The sequence below is a fragment of the Acanthopagrus latus genome, chromosome 10, assembly GCF_904848185.1.
Source record: "Acanthopagrus latus isolate v.2019 chromosome 10, fAcaLat1.1, whole genome shotgun sequence".
NCBI lineage: Eukaryota > Metazoa > Chordata > Actinopteri > Spariformes > Sparidae > Acanthopagrus > Acanthopagrus latus.
Genome location: NC_051048.1, coordinates 1,000,986 through 1,022,689, shown reverse-complemented (window position 1 = coordinate 1,022,689; position 21,704 = coordinate 1,000,986). Strand labels below are relative to the sequence as shown.

At 47.7% G+C, this 21,704-nt stretch overlaps 2 protein-coding genes, 1 long non-coding RNA gene and 1 other non-coding gene across 9 annotated transcripts in view; 2 read left to right on the top strand and 2 right to left on the bottom strand.

Annotated features, from left to right (window-relative positions):
- Positions 1 to 1,158: 1,158 nt before the first annotated feature.
- On the bottom strand, positions 1,159 to 8,500 carry LOC119026681. Of its 5 annotated transcripts, none has more exons than XM_037111148.1 (4): positions 8,352 to 8,483; positions 5,049 to 7,663; positions 4,823 to 4,954; positions 1,159 to 4,211 (listed from the first exon to the last, which is right to left on the bottom strand). In XM_037111148.1, the coding sequence occupies exons 2-4, from the start codon at positions 7,658 to 7,660 to the stop codon at positions 1,940 to 1,942; spliced, it is 5,016 nt and encodes a 1,671-aa protein (XP_036967043.1). In that variant the 5' UTR covers positions 7,661 to 7,663; positions 8,352 to 8,483; the 3' UTR covers positions 1,159 to 1,939. The 5 variants fall into 5 exon arrangements, with proteins under 5 accessions (XP_036967043.1, XP_036967042.1, XP_036967041.1 ...); XM_037111147.1 differs by having other exon boundaries at positions 8,252 to 8,384; XM_037111146.1 differs by lacking the exon at positions 8,352 to 8,483 and adding an exon at positions 8,002 to 8,230.
- Positions 8,501 to 8,527: 27 nt separating this feature from the next.
- On the top strand, positions 8,528 to 14,359 carry LOC119026757. The gene is made up of 5 exons (XR_005077221.1): positions 8,528 to 8,667; positions 9,624 to 10,012; positions 10,797 to 10,928; positions 11,069 to 11,787; positions 14,345 to 14,359. It is a non-coding gene; the product is annotated as an uncharacterized LOC119026757 (long non-coding RNA).
- On the top strand, positions 9,092 to 9,163 carry trnae-cuc. The gene has a single exon. It is a non-coding gene; the product is annotated as a tRNA-Glu (tRNA).
- LOC119026690 (atrial natriuretic peptide receptor 1-like) overlaps positions 12,494 to 21,704 on the bottom strand; it is a 20,611-nt gene continuing 11,400 nt past the window's right edge. The window contains exons 2-25 of one of the 2 annotated variants that reach the window (XM_037111168.1): positions 21,379 to 21,569; positions 20,087 to 20,170; positions 19,226 to 19,400; positions 19,020 to 19,152; positions 18,782 to 18,914; positions 18,569 to 18,673; positions 18,212 to 18,314; positions 17,623 to 17,768; positions 17,459 to 17,531; positions 17,113 to 17,257; positions 16,683 to 16,769; positions 16,458 to 16,601; positions 16,178 to 16,299; positions 15,831 to 15,969; positions 15,631 to 15,679; positions 15,397 to 15,498; positions 15,188 to 15,307; positions 15,009 to 15,102; positions 14,519 to 14,606; positions 14,134 to 14,273; positions 13,865 to 14,017; positions 13,679 to 13,777; positions 13,410 to 13,501; positions 12,494 to 13,318 (exon numbers count right to left, since the gene is read on the bottom strand). In XM_037111168.1, coding sequence (XP_036967063.1) covers positions 13,133 to 13,318; positions 13,410 to 13,501; positions 13,679 to 13,777; positions 13,865 to 14,017; positions 14,134 to 14,273; positions 14,519 to 14,606; positions 15,009 to 15,102; positions 15,188 to 15,307; positions 15,397 to 15,498; positions 15,631 to 15,679; positions 15,831 to 15,969; positions 16,178 to 16,299; positions 16,458 to 16,601; positions 16,683 to 16,769; positions 17,113 to 17,257; positions 17,459 to 17,531; positions 17,623 to 17,768; positions 18,212 to 18,314; positions 18,569 to 18,673; positions 18,782 to 18,914; positions 19,020 to 19,152; positions 19,226 to 19,400; positions 20,087 to 20,170; positions 21,379 to 21,480 — 2,814 coding nt within the window. In that variant the 5' untranslated portion in view covers positions 21,481 to 21,569 and the 3' untranslated portion in view covers positions 12,494 to 13,132. Of the gene's footprint in view, positions 13,319 to 13,409; positions 13,502 to 13,678; positions 13,778 to 13,864; positions 14,018 to 14,133; positions 14,274 to 14,518; positions 14,607 to 15,008; positions 15,103 to 15,187; positions 15,308 to 15,396; positions 15,499 to 15,630; positions 15,680 to 15,830; positions 15,970 to 16,177; positions 16,300 to 16,457; positions 16,602 to 16,682; positions 16,770 to 17,112; positions 17,258 to 17,458; positions 17,532 to 17,622; positions 17,769 to 18,211; positions 18,315 to 18,568; positions 18,674 to 18,781; positions 18,915 to 19,019; positions 19,153 to 19,225; positions 19,401 to 20,086; positions 20,171 to 21,378; positions 21,641 to 21,704 lie in introns of those variants that run through there. The other variant, XM_037111169.1, reaches the window with a different exon arrangement.

Below are 21,704 nucleotides of genomic sequence, written 5' to 3'. Positions count from 1 at the left end.
CACACAGTCCGCCTCACTGTGTTTACATCGGCCAGCGTCTCAGTGCTCAATCATTTATCTCTGTTGTCGACGTCTGCTCAATCTTTATGTTTTTGTTTGTTCTCAGGAAAAGTGACAAAAGTTGTCATGTCATGAACGAATCACCAGAACGTCCAAAATCTTCTCATCAGGAGGTTTTGGGTCGTCGACTGGACGAGGACCTCGTGTCCATCTGGGCCGAAGTCGACTCGAGTCGTGGTTAAAATGATTTGTAATTGAGACATGATGACTTGTCTGCGTTCATTTTATCTTTTCAGTTTCGTTGTGGACTGAAAGGATCGGTTCAGTTTTATTATCGTCATTCTCGTACCATCACTGTTCACGACCGCCTCCTTCGTCCATTTCTTTACTCCCTCCGACTAGAGTCAGGACTTGGCATTGATCCACCGCAGTGTGTGTTTAACAGCCGTTTAATCGAACCCTGATAGTCTTAATTAGTGTGGGAGAGCCGCTCCGTCTCTGCGCCTCCCTCGAGGCTCATTATCCCTCTTAGTGATTCTTCCTCTGAGGGCGGGAGAGGAGGAGGAAAAGGACGCCGCGAGGAGCGAGGAGGAGGAAGTGAAGGACGTTGAAGAGTGGAAGTAAAGAGAGAAGAAGGACCAGGGAGGAGAGAGGAAGAGGGAGGTGAAGACTCCACCTGGTGGTGAGAACAACAAACTGCAACACAAATCTACAGAGCTGAAGTTAAATATGAAAAGTCGCGATGAAGATCAGTGTGGCTTTAAGTTTACCAAAACACAAGCTGTCCATCTGGGTAAACATCTCCTCAGGACTGATTTGTTTCCTCAGACATATAAAACTTGGATGAAACGCATTTTTAAAGAATCATTCCAGTCTGAATCTTCCTGAATTCCTCCGTCACTGACCAACAGCGAATCTCAGAACTGTAAAGTGTCTCCAACTCAACAACTCACTAAACTGACACATTTGTTAAGGGAGTCTGGGGACTTTCTCCACGGGGACAAAGAAGTCGCCTATATTGTTACTGTTTAGTGTCTTTGTAACATGTGACATGTTCAGATCAATAACATGTTTCTTCTCTCATAAATGGAGTGTAAATGCAGACAGGCTGGTACAGACATGCTGCCACAAACTGACACTTTTTACAAGGAGACAAACAACTTCAGCTGAAAGATTTAATGCTGAATTTACAACAAGGACACAATGAGTCAGAATCTGTCAGAGACACAGTTTCATAATGGGTATAAAGCTTTACGCTACTCAACTACTTAAATTAGCTGATTTGTAAAGGGAGTCTGGTGAAATTGTGGTGACCTGTGTCCTGGATCAATTTATATCAATATCACACTAATATCACCTTCATTTCTTACACCACATCTTTATTCTGCATTTGACTGACAAACAGGAGGAAACAGGATTCACTCTGGAATAGTCCTTTAATGTTTGTTTTGGCCTGTTTAAGTTTGTGGGCATAAATATTTCCGTGTGTCTCGTCCAGAGGTGGCTGGGATCACTCATCACTCATCAATAATCATTATCACCATATCAACAAAATCAAACATGTTTTCATTCCAAAATCAATTTCAAACATCATCATTTCATATTATGCTCTTGTTCAAACCTAAATTTAACTCTTTAATTTGCATTATTGTTCGTACTGATGACCTGATATATTGATCCGTCTGTGTTCCTCTTCGTCCCAGAGAAACAAACTACCAGTCACGTTGGGAAACAATAGTTTAAAATACGTTCTTACGTACAAACACAGCAAACGGCTTCATGATCTCAGCCACAGGGATGAAAGAGGTTACATCTTAAAATGAACAATTTATCTTATAAACAAACACAAATAACAACAGGAGATTAAAAAAAAAAAAAAAAAACAGCACTTCGTTCTTTATATTTTATCCATAAAGTCCTTAAAACATTTTAAATCTCTTCATGTCAGGCGTGTGTGTGTGTGTGTGTTCCAGACGCCGCCGGTCGAGTGTTCGTCGACGGCCGACGAAGACTCTGATTGGCTGTCGGTGGAGGAGTTTGAGTTCTGGAGGGAAGACGCGATGTGATTGTCTGCCGGGAGATGAAAGTCTCTGTGAGGGTTTTTTGAGTGAGCGTCGACGGTTGGCTGAGGTTCACGCTCGGAGTCGACGGAGGTGTTGTGATTGGAACAGGCGTGAACGGGGAACTGTGGGTCGGCGCTGGACACAAAGTGGTTGTGAGCTTTTGAATCGGAGTCAGCGGGGCGGAGAAGTTTTGAGTGGGACTCAATGGTCGACTCGGACCGCGAGCCGCACTTTCTATGTGATGTTCTGAAGGTAGAGGATGGTAAGGCTGTGTGGTTCAAGGGCTCCACGGTGCTGACAAAGCAAGATTGATCATTGGCAGGCGGCACAAGACTTGTACGATGCAAATCAACGGGAGGCAGGTGAGCGTTAGGCAGTCGCTCCTCGTGGTTGACTACGGGCGAGGCTTTATTGTCCGTCAGTCCTTCTGGAGCTGCGTTGGAGGGGTGGAGGTCATCGGGACATTTGGGGTTTCCAGGGGGGGAAAGCTTTTCTGACAAGGTCTCTCTTTGACTAGAAGAGAAGGAGTGAACAGGTGAGGAGGGATATCGAGTCCTGGGATCAGTGGGAGGAGCAAAAACAGGGGGTGAAGTGTTGTTACAGTTGGCTCCTGAGAAAACATCACGACCTGCCGGAGCTCCTTCAGCAGAACCCCTGCTGTTAGGACGGAGGTCAGCAGGTGCTCGACAGGAATCTGGGCTGGGAGTCTTATTCCTGTGACCTCTGGAGGTAGAGTCAGTGTGAGCCGGCTTGTCTTTCCACCAGCTGGTGTTGGCCGAATGGAAATCCACAGCCGGTAAAGAATTCACAGGATGCAAGTCAATAGCTGAAGACATTGTTTTTGTGCTTTCAAGGCCGGAATGTAACTTTGGAGAATGAAAGGCGTTGAAGTCCAGACGTGGTAAGCAGTCGGCTCTCCTATCAGAAAGAGGATGGGAATCAGCGGGAGGTTTGTGACTCATGGAATGGAATGCTCCTGCTTTAGATGGAGCAGGTGGATGGGAGTCAATGGGTGGAGCTGAGGCCAGAGCTCCTCTCAGCGCCAACGAGCTGGTGAAATGTCTCTTCAGCGTTGAGATGGGGGGGATAGCCTGGTTGTCTTTAGGCAGCTCAGCCCCTAAATGAGAGTCAATGGGGGAGATGGTGGGATTTGAATTGAGGTCAGCATGAGAATTTTCACCGACTGGGTCGGCGTCGGAGCCGTGAGGTGAGCACAGGTCAATGGGAGAAATGGTTAACAGGTGTGGACTCCCAGCATCCTTGTGTTTTAATGGCGGCGGCGTGTTTCTGTTGTAAGAGCGAACAGGACTGGCCTGTTTCAGGAGTGGGGGGAGGTCTCTGCCCTCCTCTCTGACCCGACACTCCTTCGATCGCTCGAGAAGAGGAAGTGGAGGGATGGAGGTTTGAAACGCTGACAAGTCAAAGCCCAGGTTTTGGTCTGTGTTGTCGTTACACTGCCGCTCCTCAGGTAAATCAGGACTCGTCTCAGCCGACCAGCCGTCCTGGTGTAAACGAGCCTGAGTGACCTCACACTGATCCCTGAAACTCTTCCTCCTGGTGTCGGATGATGAATTAGACTCGAGGTTCAAGGAAAGATCACATTTAGGGGCAGAGATTCCCTTCAGGTCGTTGAGGATGGAAGCCAGCAGACGGCTGTCAGAGCCCTCAGAGTTTCTTTTGGGAACCAGATTTGTTGTGGTGGAGGCAGAATCGTTCTGGCTAGTTGTGTGTCCGCCCACAGTCCCCGCCTCTCTCTGAGTGACAGCAGTGGTTGTGTTAGTATCAGCTGTTCTGATTGGTCCTTTATCATCATCCGACTCCAGCACTGAGTCGACATTTTCCACGTCCACCTCCTGCTCACTGTTGTCGCTGTTGTCAATAGCGATGGGACCCGCAGCCCCACACTGGCCCACCGGCTCGGTCTCCGACCCGTCGGATCCACGGTCCAGGATGTCGACGGGAAGCTCGCCGATCTCTGCATTCAAGGCTTCGCCCACGCCGGCAGAGTGAACCAATGGGAGAGGAGGAAGGTCTGAGAAGTCGACCGTCTGCTGGCTGCTGAGCGGACTGCTGCTGCTGCTGTGGTTGTTCTTGGTGTTGACGTCGTCGTGGCTGCTGTCGCTGTCGAGGGTGATGATGACCGGAGAACTGAGAGACAGACAGAGAGAGGGAGACAGTTAATACAGGAATATGTCACTTTCTGGCTTTTCTTAGAGAAAACCAGGGATCCAGGGTGCCTAAAAGTATTTTTTGTTTTGAGGAGACAGATTCAGGTCTTAGATTAAATTATGGCCAATCAGCAACATGAATCTGGTGAAATGTTTTGTGTTGCTCTTCTTTCTTCTTGTTCATGGTAACAGGTGGCGGCTGGTCGCCCTCTGCTGGCTGTTTCTACAACTGCACACAGTTCAACCTCTGAGCTGCAGGTTGGATCCATCGTATGATGACTCACGGTTCAATAGTTTGGACTAAGTTCACTTTCAGTTTAACGTGATGTCACATGTTTTAACTGTGGTGGAAAGTCGTCTTGTGGAGAAGATGAATCAACAAAAGGTTTACTTTGTGGAGTTAAAGCTTAAAGGTGAATGCTCGTTACACCAGGTCGCTCTCTGTGTGAGATGACAAAGAGTTCAGAGGACGTCTCAGTTTATAGACGACCAAACAGCACTGAAAGCATCAGGGATCTAACGTCTCCTCAGGAAACTGAGAGTTTCCTTGTTTGCTTTTTCTGCCGGCTGCGTGACGGCGACATGCTTCACCTGCTCTGTTGAGTCCTGCGGTGACGTTTCCTGCGTCGTTTCCTGGCGGGCGGTTGCGTGGCGCTGGAGGTGATGGTGCCCTCATAGATGATCTCCACGCTGGGACTCCGGTCGTCTCGGCTCCTCCTGCTGCTGGACGACACACAGGAAACCAAGACGTTCATGTTGGATACACGTCATGACACGATGTTTTGTTTTGTGTAAAGAAGATCTCGTCTGAACTCACCTGTCTCCACCTGTGTCCCTCCTCTGCCTGCCTCTCCTCCTCCCTTCGTCTCTCCGCCTCCTCTTCCTCTCCTTCTCCCTCCGCTCCCTCCTCTTCTCCTTGCGATGACTGCTGCTCGGCCTCCACGTGGGATCCTTGTCGTTGCTGTCCAGATGGCGGCTTTTGTACTTCCTCTTCCCGCCGGGTTTTTCTCCGTGGTGAGCGTTGCCGTGGCCACCGGGGGACAGCGACGGCGTCGGTGGCGTCTGTGGAGAGGAGCAGAGCTGCGACGAGGAGGAGGAGCGGGAGGGGGAGGAGACAGAGGAGGTGAGGGGGGAGACCTGGGAACAGCGATACTCCCAGCCGGAGTCAGGCGGGCTGGGTGGCAGCGGCGAGCCAGACTCCACGCTGGAGTGAAACGGCGAGGGGGAGTGGGAGCGTTGACGCATCATGGCGGGATAAATGGAGCGGTTTGGGTTATACAGGGTGCCACTCTTCTTCAGTCTGTCGCCGCTCCTCTCCCGCCCTCTTCGGCTCCTCTTCCTCCTCCTCTTCTCCTTCGCTGCCTCACCGGCACACTGCTTTCCGTCTCGCCAGCTCCCTCTCTCTCGCCGCCCCTCGCTCTGCCCGGGAGACGCTGGGCTGAGCGTGCACACAGAGTTCCTGCTTCTTCCCGAGCTGCCCGACCAGGAGCGTGCACGTGAGCGGTGTTCGCCCACCTCGCTATCTTTCTCCTGCGGCTTGTCGTCCTGTTCGTCTCTGTAGGCGCCTGAAGTAGAGGGAGGGATTATGGGTAAGTAAGAGAGAGGGGGGGTGGTGGGGGGGAGGAGAGGAAGCTTCTCAGCCGTGTTTCCCTCTTCCTCCTCCTCCGTCTTCTTCTTCTTCTTCTCCTCTTCCTCCTCGGTGTCAGAGGAGAGCTGTACCAGTTCAGGAGTCCGCTCCGCTATCGGCTTCTTGTAACCAACAATCAGACACTCCTCCTCTCCCTCCTCCTCACGCTTCTCTCCTCCCTCATTGGCTGTCTCCTGGGGGGCGGGGCTGAATGACAGCGAGGCGAGCGAACACGAGGGCTCGGCGGTGGAGTAGGAGGGGCCTGGAGTCTCGTCATCCCAGGCTGACAGGCTGAGGGAGCTTCCAGTTTGGATGATGTCATCATGAACGCCTCCCGCCCTCCCCAGCAGCCTCTCCCCCGACTCTCCTCCTCCCCGCCGCCTCTCCTCCTCATCACCCTCAGAGATGGCGATGACGGAGCTGCTGTCAGAGGAGCTGCTCGTCCCGTCCACCTCCATGGCCTCGGCTGGCGGCTCGTACACCGCCTGCAGGTCGTAGTTCTCCAGGCTGAGCGGCGAGCGTGCATAGCTGACCAGCTCATGCAGGAAGTGATCGGTGCGGGCCAATAGGAAGGGTCGGAGCTCTTCTTCTATTGTAGGCGTGTCCTCCAAGCCGTGGCGGGCGAGCCGTGCCATGATGATACGCTGGACGATGTCGACCAGCGAGCCATGAGCGCCGTACAGCACTGTGAGCTCCCGCTGCAACCAGGGGCGGAGCCTGTTCAGGTGGACAGGGTTCCTGCGGAAGCTCTCTGCTGTGATGTCACGCTGCTGCTGCCCCTGGTTACCGATCCCGGCGACGCCATGGACTCGTATACCACTGCGGTAGAGGGTCCGACGGAATGCCACCGTCTCTCTTTCCCTCAGCCGCCGGACAGTTCCACCTTCTCGCTGCAGCCGCTGCCTCGCCGCCAGTCGAGTCATCAGCCGCCGTGAGGCCCGGTCAGTGGGGGCCGTAGGTTCCGCCGCTCCCCCGAGCCCCGTCAGTCCCTCAAATATCACCCCCCGCTCCGCCAGGGCAGCCCCTCCCCTCATCGTCTGCTCCTCCAGGTCTTCTCCCTCCTCACTGTCCTCTGCAACCACCGGAGAGACGGTGGGATGGTGAGGAAGAGGAGGGAGAGTGAGTGGGGGAGTGTCCAGGTACCATTCCCACACCCCCGTCCTCTCCCCCACCCTGCTGCCTCCCCTTCCTCTTCCTCCCCTCTCCCTCCTGCGTCTCTGTGTGGTAGTCTCTCCTCCATCTGCTCCTCTGTGCCTCCTCAGCATCAGCCTCATCTGGTGGTTGCTCCTCGCCGCCGAAGCCATCGCCGCCACCATTGCAACAGTGGCAGCGACGCTGCTGTTGGCTGGCGGCGGACGCAGCGTGTACTCCTTGAAGTCATCCTCAGCGCGGACCGAGTGCAAGATGGAGGCGAAGGGCTGCTTGCAGAGCGGACACTCGGCCTTGTTGTGCGACCACTCCTGGATGCAGGGGAAGCAGAAGCGGTGCAGGCAGCGGTCCAGGTACGCCAGGTTGTTGAAGCGGTCCAGGCAGATCGGGCACTTGGAGTCAGGTGACGCATCCTCTGCCGCCATCACTGCCCGCGCCGAGGCTGCGGCCGAGGAGGAGGGAGGCGATGAAGAGGAGGCAGCAGCAGCTGTAGTCGGCGTGTTGTTGGTGTTCTTCCTCCTGCTGCTGCGACCACTGCTCTCTCGGCTCCTCTCCTCCTCTTCCTCCGGCTGACCGCCTCCTGCTGCAGCACCTGAACCTCCGGCCGCATTATCACGCCGACGCACACGCAGCTTCATCCGTGTGGGCGCCATCACCTGAACATGGACAGACAGGAAGATGAAGTCAGACTTCAACAGACAGGTCTCAGTGTTTATCATCACTTGTGTTACAGCTTGAGACTAACTTTCACATCATGGCGTGAAACCTGACAACACTGTACTTCCTCGTTGTGTCTCCGGAATATTTATGAGACTTTAAAAACCTTTAAACGTGAACTGCTTGTTTTACGATCAACACAACACTGTGTAAACGACCTGTGAAGCAGTGACCTGTGCACTGAAGCCTCAGCTTCGATCATCAGGCAGGTTTGTTGGTCTTCTGACCGTGTTTCATTGACCAAACAAGCTAACAGAGAGCTATGCTAACATGCTACCTCCAGATTCACAGCTCCCCCTCTGTTCTGTCACACGCTTTGTCTCCAGTCTCCTGCGGTTCGTCTCTGACAGTTCACAGCTCAAACCAAAACCTGCAGCAGAAAACGAGTCTACAGTTCTGTCACGGCTAGCTGCTACTAGCATGCTAACCCCGAATAACAGAGTGGGATCGTTTCTAGCATGTAGCATCGTCTTCTCTGCCCGTTTCAAACACGATAATCGATATTTTTATCCAATACTTTCACACACCGACAAACATCAGGATAGTTCACACCGCAGCTCGATGAGAAAACGTTTAGCTCTTAAAGCTTTCTGTCACCTATTCTAGCTTCTGAGCATGCTAACACACTTAGCTTCCCGTGCCTGAGCAGTAGCGGTAGACTCCCCGGGTCGCTCCGGGAGCTTCTCATCCGGGTGTTTTCTCCTCCTCCGGGCAGAGTTCCGCACCGTGAGCGGCATCCGCCGTCAGCGAGGCTCCCCGTCCTCCGGGCTCCGCGGCTCCGGTCCGTTTACACCCGTACTCGCGTTAGAAACCGAGACATATGTGTCGAGTGGTGTCGCCCGGATCGTAGCTACACACAGCTGGAAGGAGAAAGATGGCTTTTTCTTCTTATTCTCTGATTCAGGTCGACAGGTACCAAGATGGCGGACTGCTGCCCCCTAACGTATGTTGTTGTTACTGTTCTGTAACCGTTAGTTACATGTTACAGCCTATCAGGAATTATTACACTTCAGTCATCATATCTATCTCTAGTTATATTTTGTATGTCTTTTAATTATTTTTACTTGCGTTTGTTGTTTTGTGTCTACAGAGCAAAGCAAATTCTTCGTATGTGAAAACTTACTTGGCAACAGAAGCGATTCTGGTTCTGGTTCTAATATAAAGTGCATCATAAATACAAGATAACATAAAATACATAAACAATAACTAATAATAATTAATAATGTAGGAGTTGAATTTCTTCAACGTCACAACTTGTTGTCTTCACAAGTTGGATCATTGTCCAAAACCAAAAATATTCAATTTATGACGATATAAAACAGAAACAACTCTTCATGACCCACGAACTATCGCTGATATGTCACCCCTCCCTGGTGGTCTAGTGGTTAGGATTCGGCGCTCTCACCGCCGCGGCCCGGGTTCGATTCCCGGTCAGGGAACAGTTGTTTTGCGTCTCTCTACATATTTTTTTAAGTATTTATAAACCATGAATTACTTTAACGATATAATATTTCACCACACCTCTGGTGGTGGATTATTAGCAGAAGTGTAAATAATAAAATAAAGCAGTAGTATCTCAAAATTGTGTGTAAGTACTAAGTAAATGTACTTTTCACTATTTGTGTTTAGGTTTCCTGAAAGAAGTAAAGTGAGTCATCTCTCTGATTTAATGATTATTGCTGGTCAAGTCAAACAAAAAACATAAAAATATGTCAACATTTATCAGTTGCATGACGGTTAATTGTATTTATTTTAATATCTTTTTATTCATAATGTCTTGCTGTTTTGAGTGTGTTTATATCGTTTTATGGAATGCAAATTGTTATTCTTATTGAATATTTTCCTATAAATAAAGTTTGCAAAAGAATAAAAATAAAAATAATTCTGTTTTCTCTCCAGATGCAGCGGCCATGTTGTCAGTGCTGCCCCCTGACGGCCCAACCGCTCCCTGACGACAGAGTCTGTCTTACTGTTCATTATTGATCGTGACGCAGGGGAACAGGACAGGAAACGTATTAGAGAAAAGCGACTGACGTGTAAAACGTTTATCGATCGTTAATTTAGTGGTTAGAACTGAATCTGTGGCACCGACACTCCGAAACACAAGATGGCGGCACTGCGCTTTTGGAGCAGACGTCCAACCGCCGGAAGTAAACAAGAAGAAGAAGAAGAAGAAGAAGAAGAAGAAGAAGAAGAAGTGGTGTAAACAAACAGAGCGGGTTCAGTCCGAGTTAAATGAGAAGATGGAGATGTTGAGCCGTCGGACCGTGGACAGGATCTACTCTGCGGTATACTCTCTACACCTGCACTGGTTACACTTACTAACAGCCACCGGAAATGCACCTGGCTGAGCTGGCGGCTAACAGTTAGCTAGCCTCCAGCTAGCTCAACAGGTTTACATGTCACTTACAGTAGATTGAGATGAAGATGAAGATGGTGACGTCACACTGTTAAACAGATCAATATTGATACATAATTATCAGACACATCAGGATCGATCAGACACACTGAACACTTTATTAACTTTAAACACTGAACTGTTTGTTGAGTTTCATTGAACTCACTGCTGCTCTTTATGTAAAAGTCATTTAATGAGAAGGACACAATGTTTCTGATCAGATCACTCGATGAACCTCCACAATAATCGATACCTCCAGCCTGACGTCAATACTCTACCAGGTAGCTTTATGATATTTCAGTTTAAATCTGCTGTTATGAAACTGAAGAGACGTCTGTGAGGATCTCTGTCTTCCTCACAGCGTCTGTTAATGCAGAGCTGCCATGATGGATCTAAACTTTGATTCTCTGCCAAATATCCTGGTAATCAATCAATCAATCAATCAGTCTGAGTGTTGGGTGACTCCTGCCTGTGACGTGTGAATCTGTTCTGGCCTGAGGACCTTTGAGGACTCAGATCATTTTCCACCATTTAATAAAACAAACAGTGATTAATGAAGAAGACAAGGTTCGGTCCAGATGACCCAGTGTTCAGAACCGCACGACGCTCCTCAGTTTGAACCACATCAACTCAAACTGACTGACTGTCCTCTCGCCTCTCGTCTCGGTCTTCAGGTCTTGCTGGCAGTCGTGGTCTTGTCCTGGTCTTATGTGATCTACGCTAGCAGGGTCGCATCTCACTGGCTGCTGGAGAAGAGGACCGGCCTCCTGCAGCAGGACTGAACCCAGGTAGTCCTGCTGACACAGGTGAGAGTCTCTGCACTGACCAGACACCAGGTGAATGATTTTAATAAGACTGCAACTAAATATGGTTTCATTGTCGTGACGTGCTGCTGATTTTCTCTGTTGATGTTCAATCATTGTCCTCTGTCTCTCTTCTGACTCAGGCTGACGGACTGTTGAAACCCTCCTGGACTTCAGACCTCTTCAGACCTGCTGGATCAGGTTGTTGGACTGGACCTACCGGACCTCCAGAAGCTTCCCGCCCGACAGGATCTGACCTGAAAACATGGGAACAAACAAAGAAGTCCGTCCAAACAAATCACTGCACAGAGACGTGAATGTCAGACCGCAGACACAAGGAATTATGGGTACAATATATCTGCTGTGGCTCTGATGTGTCACGTTTGGTTGTTATAACCTCTTAAATATGAGTTTTCAAAAATATATTGCGATGTTTCATCAGATATGTGAACCGAAACGATCCCGTCTGGTTTCCTCTGATCAGAACATTAACGTTGTGATAATGAGCTGTTTATTTAATTTAATTAGATTTATATTTTTTACACTTCTCTGTGATTCACCTCCATATTAAAGACTTCAGTTGATCATGTTCTGCTCTCTGATTGGCTGTTTACTGTTGGACTGGTTCTGAACAATAACCACAGATATGAATGGAAATGTGTGTGCGTGCGTGTGCGCGCTCTGATGTATTCAGTAACTAACAGCTCAGACACACACGCGGCTGTGTTTTGTTCGAAGGCTGTTTGATGTGTGTGTGTGTGTGTGTCCTCACATATGTAAATGTTCTCAACAGAATGGGTAGATGAGAGCGGGCGAGCGAGCTAAACAGTGAATGAGAGAGAGAGAGAGAGAGGCTCTTGAGGTGAGCACTCATTCTATTAAAAACACTTCAAACACACACACACACACACACACACACTTTTCTCTCATCTGTAATTAAAACCCAGCTCTGCTCTGATTGGACCTCATCAGTGTGTTACAGCAAAACATTCAGGACCAAAGAGTTCCAGCTCGTTAACGGACAGAAAGGTTCGGATTGATTACATATCTGTGTGTGTGTGAGTGTGTGTGTGTGTGTGTTGTGTTATGAAAGGAAAACGAAGCTGCCGTCTGCAGCTGTGTTCAGACCTCCCCTGCAGATGAGCCCACACAACACAACACACACACTCATGCTGAAGAGCTCGTCAGTTAATCACATGTCTAAATATTATGAGTGACCAACAGACAAACACACTATGGAAGCCTGGAGCGGCCAGTTTCTCACATGCTGCCGTGAAGTCGAAGATACAGAAATTAAGCTGGTTATTATAAACCGAGTGTGAAGAAGTGACATCTGCAGGGTTTTATAAAATGCTTCAGAATCGCTCCACTTCTTTTCCCTCAGGTCCTCCTCTTCCTCCTCCTCTGGTCTGTTGTCATGTCGGCCATCTTGGCTGCTAACAGGTCAACAAATCCCTTCATCTGCTTGATGGTGTAACATGAATATTCATACAACACATCGACGCCAGCTCAGCTGTCTGAGTGTAGATCGGACCAGAACCAAACTGAAGAGTCCAGAGGAGGCAGAACTGTTTCATTTAAATTTATTTGGTATTTTCAATACTTTAGTTTATTTAACGTCTTGTTGTAGGAACATTTAATCTGTAAACACGACGGCCTGAAACAACAACAGAAACAACACAGACTTCTTTTTAACTTAATTACATTTAGTCACAGACTGTGGAGCAAAGAGACGAACAAGGAAGATATTAGTTAGTTTATAACAAGTAAACTCAGTCTGCACTGTACAAAAATCAATGGCTGAATTTAAAGAACAAATACTGGATGATATGAAGCACATGTTTGATTCACCTGGTCAGAGCCCAGCAGGTGTGTTACCTCAGCTCCTGACTAATGAACTTCTAGATGACATTATCACAAATGTGTCTGTTTATGTGCAGCAGAGGAGGATATTCTGCTAACTTTGACTTTCAGGAGGCAGAAAACAGGAATGTTTCTTCAACATCTGATCAAATCAGCTATGATTAAAATCTGGTGTCTTCTGCAGGCCTGTGTCATCGTGAACACCTGCCACTAAAACTCACCTCTCTGTCTAATGAATTACATTAAACTGCAAACATGCAACATGTTGTGAACGTTACAGGCAAACTGTCAACAAACACTGAAGCAGAAATCACATCAGACATTAAACAAACAGTTGTAGGGGTTCAGGTCTGATCCTTGAGCAGGTCGTGGTTCAGACATCCCGGCACGGAGGCGTACAGGTCCGCTTCTCTCTCCGCCTCCGTCTCCATGGTGACGTGTTTGGTGGTCTTGGCGTCAGCGGCGACGTCCTTGATGACCAGAGGCATCTTCTTCCCCTCCAACCAGTAAGTCACCATGTCGCCTTTCCCCTGTTAGAGACGGACAGAAGCAGAGCGTCACCGGGCTGCTCCCAGTGCTCCCAGTGCTCCCAGTGTTCAGATGCGAGGTGTGGCGGCTCACCTTGACCTGCAGCATTCCTCTGCACTCCAACACGTAGCCGCCGATCTCCTCCAGCAGGTAGAAGGTGCTGGAGCTGCACTGGATCTTCAGAGCTGGAAACACAGCGACCGCACGTTGATAAAGGAACATTTCACCACGTGTTTTTAAGTTTTTATTATGGAGGTACGTTGTGTTATTGAAGGCCCACATGTGTTTCTTTGGTGGTTTGCCCAACTTTTAATCACCGACTGGGACTTGCTCTTCACATGTTGTGTGCACGTAAACGTTACCCAGACTGTTGGACTCCATCCTGGACGCCGTGTTGACCGTGTCTCCAAACAGGCAGTAGCGAGGCATCTTTGTCCCAACGACCCCGGCAACGACCGGACCTGAACCCAAAGACACACGTTACAATAGTTCAATAAAAGACTTGAATGTGTGCATATTGTTTAAAATGTGTGTGTGTGTGTGTGTACCGGAGTGTATCCCAGCCCGTATCTGCAGCTGTGTGTTGGGTTTGTGGGGGATCCTGAAGGTGCGACAGACGCCCACCAGGTCCAGAGCCATGCTGGCGATCTCTGCGGCGTGAAGGATCCCGTTCTCCTGAGGAACGCCTGACACCACCATGTCTGCAGAACCAGGAAACACATCCAGTCACCTACAGACAGTAACACGCCGCCGACTGTGTGTGTGTGTGTGTGTGTGTGTGTGTGTGTGTGTGTGTGTGTGTGTGTGCGTGACTCACAGGCGTCCCCGATGGTTTCCACCTTGTAGACGTCGTAGTTGTCAATGATGTCGTCAAATGTGGTGTAGAGCTTGTTGAGGAAGTCTACGACCTGGTACGGAGTGCTGCTGCTGGAGAGCTGCGTGAAGCCCACGATGTCACTACACACACACACACACACACACACACTATATTACATCATAACATTATAAATATTTGTTTTGTTCTACAGAGTGCTGGGTCCAAAAATAAGAAGATGATGGAGAATGCATGCTTCCTGCCAGGATCCCAGAGTTTACGTGGAGACAGAAGTCGTGAACAAACGGCTAAAACACAACAACAGTTTTCTGTTTGTCCGTATTTTTAACGGCCTCTTGCAGTGGACGGACACTCGCAGCTCTCCTACCTGAAGAAGATGGTGGCGCTGACGTAACTCTGAGCCTGTAGTGGTTTCCCCTGCCGCAGGTCATCAGCTACCTGTTTAGGAAGCATACCTGCAACACAGACATGCACAACTTCTTATTTTGATGAACTGAAACAGAGCTGAAGTCACCATCAACAAATAAAGAATGGATGCAAATGGAAAGTTCTTTGGGTTTGTCTTTCTTTCATGAAGTTATCAACCTGAACGTGCTAGTTAATTAATCTAGTCTAGTCCAATCTGTTGTTGAGTATGCAGGAGGAAGGTCGTCCAGCTTTTCCACAGAATGTTCCTGAAACACTTTAATTATTAAACACTGCTTGCACTTCTTTATATAAACAACAGTTTCGTCATTCTGTCCAGATGTTTCCTCCCATCTTGTGTGTGTCTGGCAGCTGTAACTTCAGGGCTGGACTGATCAATAACTCTGATCAGTAAAGGTGTGTATGTATGTGTGCGTATGTGTGTGTCGTACTGTACAGCAGCCGGTCCGTCCTCTGTTTCTCGTGCATCAGATCTTGAGTCCGCTCGGCCACCAGCACCTCCAGGTGTTTACTGTACTTCTCCATCTGAAACACACAGAGTGGCTGTAGAGTCACTGAGTTATATCTTTAAAGTTCACATGATGCAGGACATCACAGAGGGATTCATCACCAGGTTCATCATCATGTCCACCGGGCTGACTTTGATCGGGTTGACCCGGTGAACAAACTTCTTGATCTGTTCGAAGGTGGGCCGGTGGACGGGGTTGTGAGAGCGACACCGCCGGATCAGCTACGGGAACAGACACAGGACAAAAGGCAGCAGAAGAGATGAGAAGGGAAATTTGTTTTTTTAGTTAGATTGAGGTGGTGAGTGCTCACCTCCACGTAGTCTGCAGGACAGGGGCAGGTGTTGTCGGCTTTACTGGAGATCAGCTCAGGTAGAGGAGGACACCAGGTGCTCTCCAGGTTAGACTCCTCCGCCTGGAAATTTGGACATTTAATTACTTGTCCCTTATTTAACCAGTGACATCTACACAAACGTACACAAAAACACAGCTGGCAGGTCACATTAAGCAGCTGGAGCTGTGGTCAGCCAATCAGACTGTGACTTACTGGGACAGGGTCGCTGCGAGTGGCAATCTCCAGCAGAATGATGGAATAACTGGAAATACATGCAGGGGTGATTAATCAGACTCTGTTTATGAATCTATGTGCAAAAATAACAGACTGTGGGGACAAAAAAGACCTGGTTCTGAGGTCAGGTTCAGTCAGGTAAGATAATGAAAGTCAGAGTCACTCTTTGTGTTTGATACCTGAACACGTCTCCCGCCAGCGTCGGCTCCATGTTGGAGTTATGGAACTCAGGCGGCATGTAAACCTCCAACAGTCTCTGCTGATAGCTGGAAAGAGGCTCCACCCCATCGTCCCTCCGGTACGTCTGCAGCCCGTAATCTGACAGGACAGACCACGTGTCAATCAACGTCAGGAAGGGCAGCTGTCCAATCAGTGTTCGGGATTAATTCTGTGTTCCTGATATTTAAAGAAGTGTAATGATGACGTGTTGTTGTTGTTCACGAGAACAGCTCTGAATGATCCAGCTCCAGTGAAGCAGAAAGAACAACAGAAGAATCCATTTTTACTTGAATTAAACCATTATTACCTGTTATTTTGCAAACCCAGCGGTCGTCTAACACACAGTTCAGAGACTTGAGTCGGCCGTGACAGATCCTGTGTTGATGGAGGTACGACATCCCTCTGGCGATGTCTGTAGCGAAGGAAAACCTGGCAGGGCGCAGAAATCTGGGGATTAATCACCCAATTAATCAGAAAATCTATACATAGCCTGTTTAAATTACTCAAACTAATGAACTCGATTCCTGTGATTTGAATGAAAACGTGCTTTTGTTGCTCTGACGAGATGAAAAGAAGCGCCTTCCCACCTGAAGCCCCAGTTCAGTGGCACCTCCTCGTTAAGGAGAACGTCGTTAAGGCTTCCTTTTGGGCAGTACTCCGTCACTATGGCAACATTAGGCACCTCAACACAGCCTCCAATAAACTTGCACAGGTTGGGGTGATCGAGCTCTCTGGAGACAGAGAGAGAGAGAAACTCAAAACACCATATTTGGTAAGATGGGTCGTTCTATAAGCAGGGAAGTGTGTCTTACCTGACTTGTTTGACTTCCTGTCTGATGGTTTTGGACAGAGAGAAAGTCTTTGATTGAATCTTCTTGATGGCCACCGTCCTGCCATCACTGGAGGAGGAAATTATATTAAATAAGAGATGTTTTTCTAAAAATATACACCAGAGTTCACCAGTGTGTCGATGTCCGTCTGTAGATCTATTCATCACAGTAAAATGAACTGTTTTGGTCGTCCGTGTGGCTTGAGTTTATCTCTGGCACACTTTCATCACTACAGATACCTGGGTGTGGTGCTGGACTACAAACTGGAGTGGACTACAAACATGGAGGCAGTCTACAAGACGGGCCCGAGCCGGCTTTACTTCCTGAGGAGGCTCGGGTCCTTCTGTTGTTCCCAGCACCATCTTCTTCATGTTGTTACCATAGTTACCATCACTGGCTATGGAGGACTTACTATATCCCAGTGCAGGTGAACATCGTTTTCCGGTTCCCTGGTTGTCCCGTATGGGAGCTGAGACCCGTCACACAGCTGGTGTTGCTGTCGCTGTTCCCCACCGGTACACTCATGATGCTGCCCATGGTCATACGAGCTTCATGATCTATAGAAAGAAAGGAAGAGAGACAGAAAAAAACAAAACCAAATCAAAGGTCAGGTCAAACCTGATCCAACCCAGTTTGGGTCCATTTCAGATCTTGTCCAGACCTGTTGGGACCAGTAGAGTCTGCACCCGGTCCAGAAGAGTCCAGAGCTGACTATGTTGAAGCATTTTAAACAGGTGAGATCAGAACTGTTACAGCACCTTGTTTTATCGTAGCGTAGTCGATGATCCAGCTCTCATCCCACAGCAGCCTCTGTTTCTGGTACCTCAGCCACTACACAGGACGCATTTATGGATGAGTTCTATTGTTTTTCTATTATTTGAATGCTTCTCAGGGCTCCTGGTAACACATGAGATGTTCTTACTGTAGCCGTCAGTGTGATGCAGAGGCACAGCAGGCTGAGTGGCAGGCCGATGGCGATCTTAGTGGATGCGGTCATCGGGCATTCACCACAGTCTGCTGGACAGGTGGAGCACAACTCCTCCTCCTCACAAACACCATCACCACAAACTGAAGACAGGAGAAAAGAGGCCTGACTAACTATCTGGTGATGTTTCCACTCATGTCGTCGTGTTTGGGGGGGAACAATGTGAAGAGGACAATGTGTTTGTTGATGGTAGCTGAGATCTCTGTCGCTCACTGTCGGCCAACCCAAACATGATGGTCTCAGAACCCTAAACACAGTCACTCCTGATCTCATAGGAAACCAAAACTTGCCAATATTTGGGTAAGAACTTGCCCCCTCCATCTCTGTCCCCTGAACCCTGCCATCCCTCAACAGTCAGCTGTCTGAGAAGGCTTAACAAAGTGAACACCACAATCCAGACCCAGATAAATAACTCACGATAAGTCAATTCATCTTTTAGTTACCTTCGTCAGTCAGGGGACCCTCATTATATTTGTTTATTCGTTGTACTCGCAGGTTTAAAGGGACACAACTCAACTCAACCTACCTACAGCTGGGAACACGGTGCTCTTGGCCTCAAGAGCAACCTGCATGCGACCAACTCGTATGTGAGCGATGAGCGAGGTTAAACCGGCGTGGATCAGAACCACCTGCAAGGCAGAGTCATGGGCTTAACAGGTCACTTATGAACATCAGCCACTTCTATACCTACTATAGTATTTTTTAAAAACTCACAGAACTTGTGAGCATCAGGAGAAAAGTTATAAAGTTGTTGATATGAAGTAGTGTATCATCTGTGTAAAAACCTCCTTTAAGTTAAACCTCAAAGAACTTCAGAGCTTTAGGGAGATAAATAAAGAAATATTAGAGTAACAGTAGTGGACCAGAATAAAGGGTGCGTTACCTTGGCGGTCCAGTTGGTCTGGGTCATCCTGCCGGAGGTCGAGATGGTGTGAGTGAAGATCTTTCCATCGTCAGGGATCCAGGGACCACAGATGCTCTCTGTTGCCTAAAGGTTGGTTTATTTAACGTATTCTGGTTACATTTCTTTAAATTGTTGTTTTGTCAGTAAATATCTGTGGACATGCAGAAACTGAAAATAACCAAGTTTATGAACCATGTATCCCAGAGGACAGGAGTGGATGTTAGCGTGGTGGATGCAGCAGTTTTCTCCGTTAGCATCTTTCCAGTTGGCTGGACAGTCGTGGTGTTCACAAAACCTCCGAGCTTGTTCAGGGGTCATGATGGAACTAAACACACAAACACGGTTCAGACCAACAAAGGTCTCAGTCTCATTTAGTTTGTTAAGTCGGATTAGTTTAAATCAGGTATAACCAGTTGTGAGGTGAACTAACCTGTGTGTAAAGATTTGGTTGTCGATAGCCCATTGGTAGAAAGAGTCACTGGCTGTTACTGAGTATGTGACGTTGAACACCTCGCCGGTCTTCACCGTCTCTGGAGGACGGACCACCCAGGCCATCTCCAGACCTGGACCAGAGACAGATGATGGATCAGTCAGTCACATCAGAGCTGTTTTAAAGCCACGCAGGGATTTCTTTACCAACAAAAGACGAGAAGATGAATTCTATCGACCACACAGCAGGACAGACTCCCTGGTTCTCACCGCCACAGTCGATCATGTTGGATTCGTTGGGTTTGTCCAGTGGCCAGCAGTCGTACTCGCTGTTGTCCAGGTCGTGCCAGCAACATGTCAGACCAACACAGCAAACACACACCTGGAAACAACACAACACACACATCGAGTGATCGACGATGAGCTGCTGCGTTTACAGAGAAATGATCTGCAGCTGACTTCAACATGATATACAAATATTTATTTGGCTTCATAGAGACAATTAAACCAATAAAGATGCATTTAAATCACATTTACTGTTTTCAGAGAAGTGAAAATAAGTCTTTTATGGAGCAAACAACATTCACATGCCATTGAAATGTTGTTTAGAAAAATTATTTTTTATGAGTCGTTTGATGTTTTCAAAGGACAGCATGTAATGATAATAAAAAACAAGAAGCAAGGAGAAGAAACAATGAACGCACAAAGTACAAACCAAACGTGTTAATATTTACATAAAATATATATTTAAAAATATAATAATGTCAAACGTTTGAATTTAATGTGACACTTCACACTGAATGTAAATTAGCTGTTTTTCTCTGAAATATTGATCATGAAGGTTTCCTCAAAATTCACATCCTGGTGCCGTGAAGCTGCTGCGAGTGTTTTTATCATTTACACACAGAAAAGATCAGCAGACAGCAAACATATCCATCCTTATCTTGCTTTCTTTAAATGCTGATTAATAATCAATAATCTAATGAGAAAAAAAAACAAAATAATCTGACAGTTAAGTTTTAGTTCATTACGTGACGTTTTGATTTAAAAGCAGGTGTTGAGTCTTACCCAGAGCAGACACCACAATCTTCTCTTCATGTTGCTGTTAAAGGACAGACAGACAGACATCTGCAGCCTCTGAGCTGAATGAACCTGAATCAGGAGGAAAGTGATGGAGAGAGGAAGCAGAGAGTGGAGAGAGAGAGAGACAGTGTTCATCAACATGGAGGTGGTTCACTGCCCTCTGCTGGTCACTTCTGTTACTGCACTGATATTGTTTTTATTATCAACAGTTTTAACCATCTTAAAACAAAGCTCAGGCAGGAGGACACGCGTCCATTCATCTCTCAGAGACACAAAAACAAGTCAGCTTCCTAAGGACGTCCAAAAATAACACAAGTACATGAAATCTGAACAATCTGAACAAGTCTTAAATCTGTCAGTTCTCCTCTATTACCTATGATCACCTGGGAGTACAACAACTCTCAGACATGAGGAAGAAGTACTCAGTATTTCAGATAAAGTACTAAAACCACACTGGAAAAACAGTAGAAGTAAAAGTTCTACCCTGAAATTGTTATTAAAGGAAAGTTTGTGTAATCAGGAAAAAGCAGCAGGAATCTAACTACTGTAAGAACATTTACTGAAGTACTGCACTACTTTATACTCACACTCGACTACATTCTGGAGGTAAATATTGCACTTTTACTCTTTATAAGGTCGAGTGAACGCAGCAACAAGACAGAGATGATGTGGTCGACCTCCGTCCATCTGACTGTGTGAGCAGCAGCATCAATAATACAAACACAGAGTCCAGAGTCTACAGGATCGCTGTCCTGTATATCAGCAGCTCACAGAACTGAACCAGAACCAGAGCTGCCGCTGTCAATATGAGCAGATTTTACTGTGACGTTCATCTTGTTCTGAAACCTTTTCTGACCCAGCTGGCTCCATGTTGGTTCTGATGAGGTGTTGATGAGACGATGCAGTTCACTGAGCTTTAACACAAAACTACATGAGGTTTGACTTTAATGACAACAAACTGACAAACATTATGTGAGAGATTCTGACCCAGTTCTCTATAAAACATAAACAGACACCAGCTGTACTAGTGACGCCATCTTGTTTAACCCGTAACTTAAAGACTGAGCTGCTCCTGTGTGTTAGCTAAGCGACTGGCTAACTACTTAGCTGATGTTAGCTAACTGACTAGCTAGCTAACTACCCGGCTGGCGGCCATGTTGGTGTTTAACTCAACTTTGATAACAACAAACAGAAAAATCATCTTCTAAATTCCCAAACATGGTGTGTGTGATTCATGACATAGTTCAGACAGGATCGATACATCTCCAATACATTACCTGTGTCTCTTCATTGATCACCAGACGGTGTGACCTCAGCGACCTCTGACCTCCATCTTGTGTCACAGTGAGGCTGTCAGCACTGACACTCATTAGCTTCATGTTGTAGCTTCATTTCCTCTCTAATGAGCTAAAGTGTTTACAGTCAACACACACACACACACACACACACACACACACACACACACACACTCTGTTGTGACCTAAACACAGATGGACCGTTAGTGTGTGTGTGTGTCTGTGTGTCCTCGTGACATCTCGTCTCTCTGAGTGACGTCTCTCTTCCCGGGCTCTGTCGGGTCCCACCTGCACGCGACACCAACCGT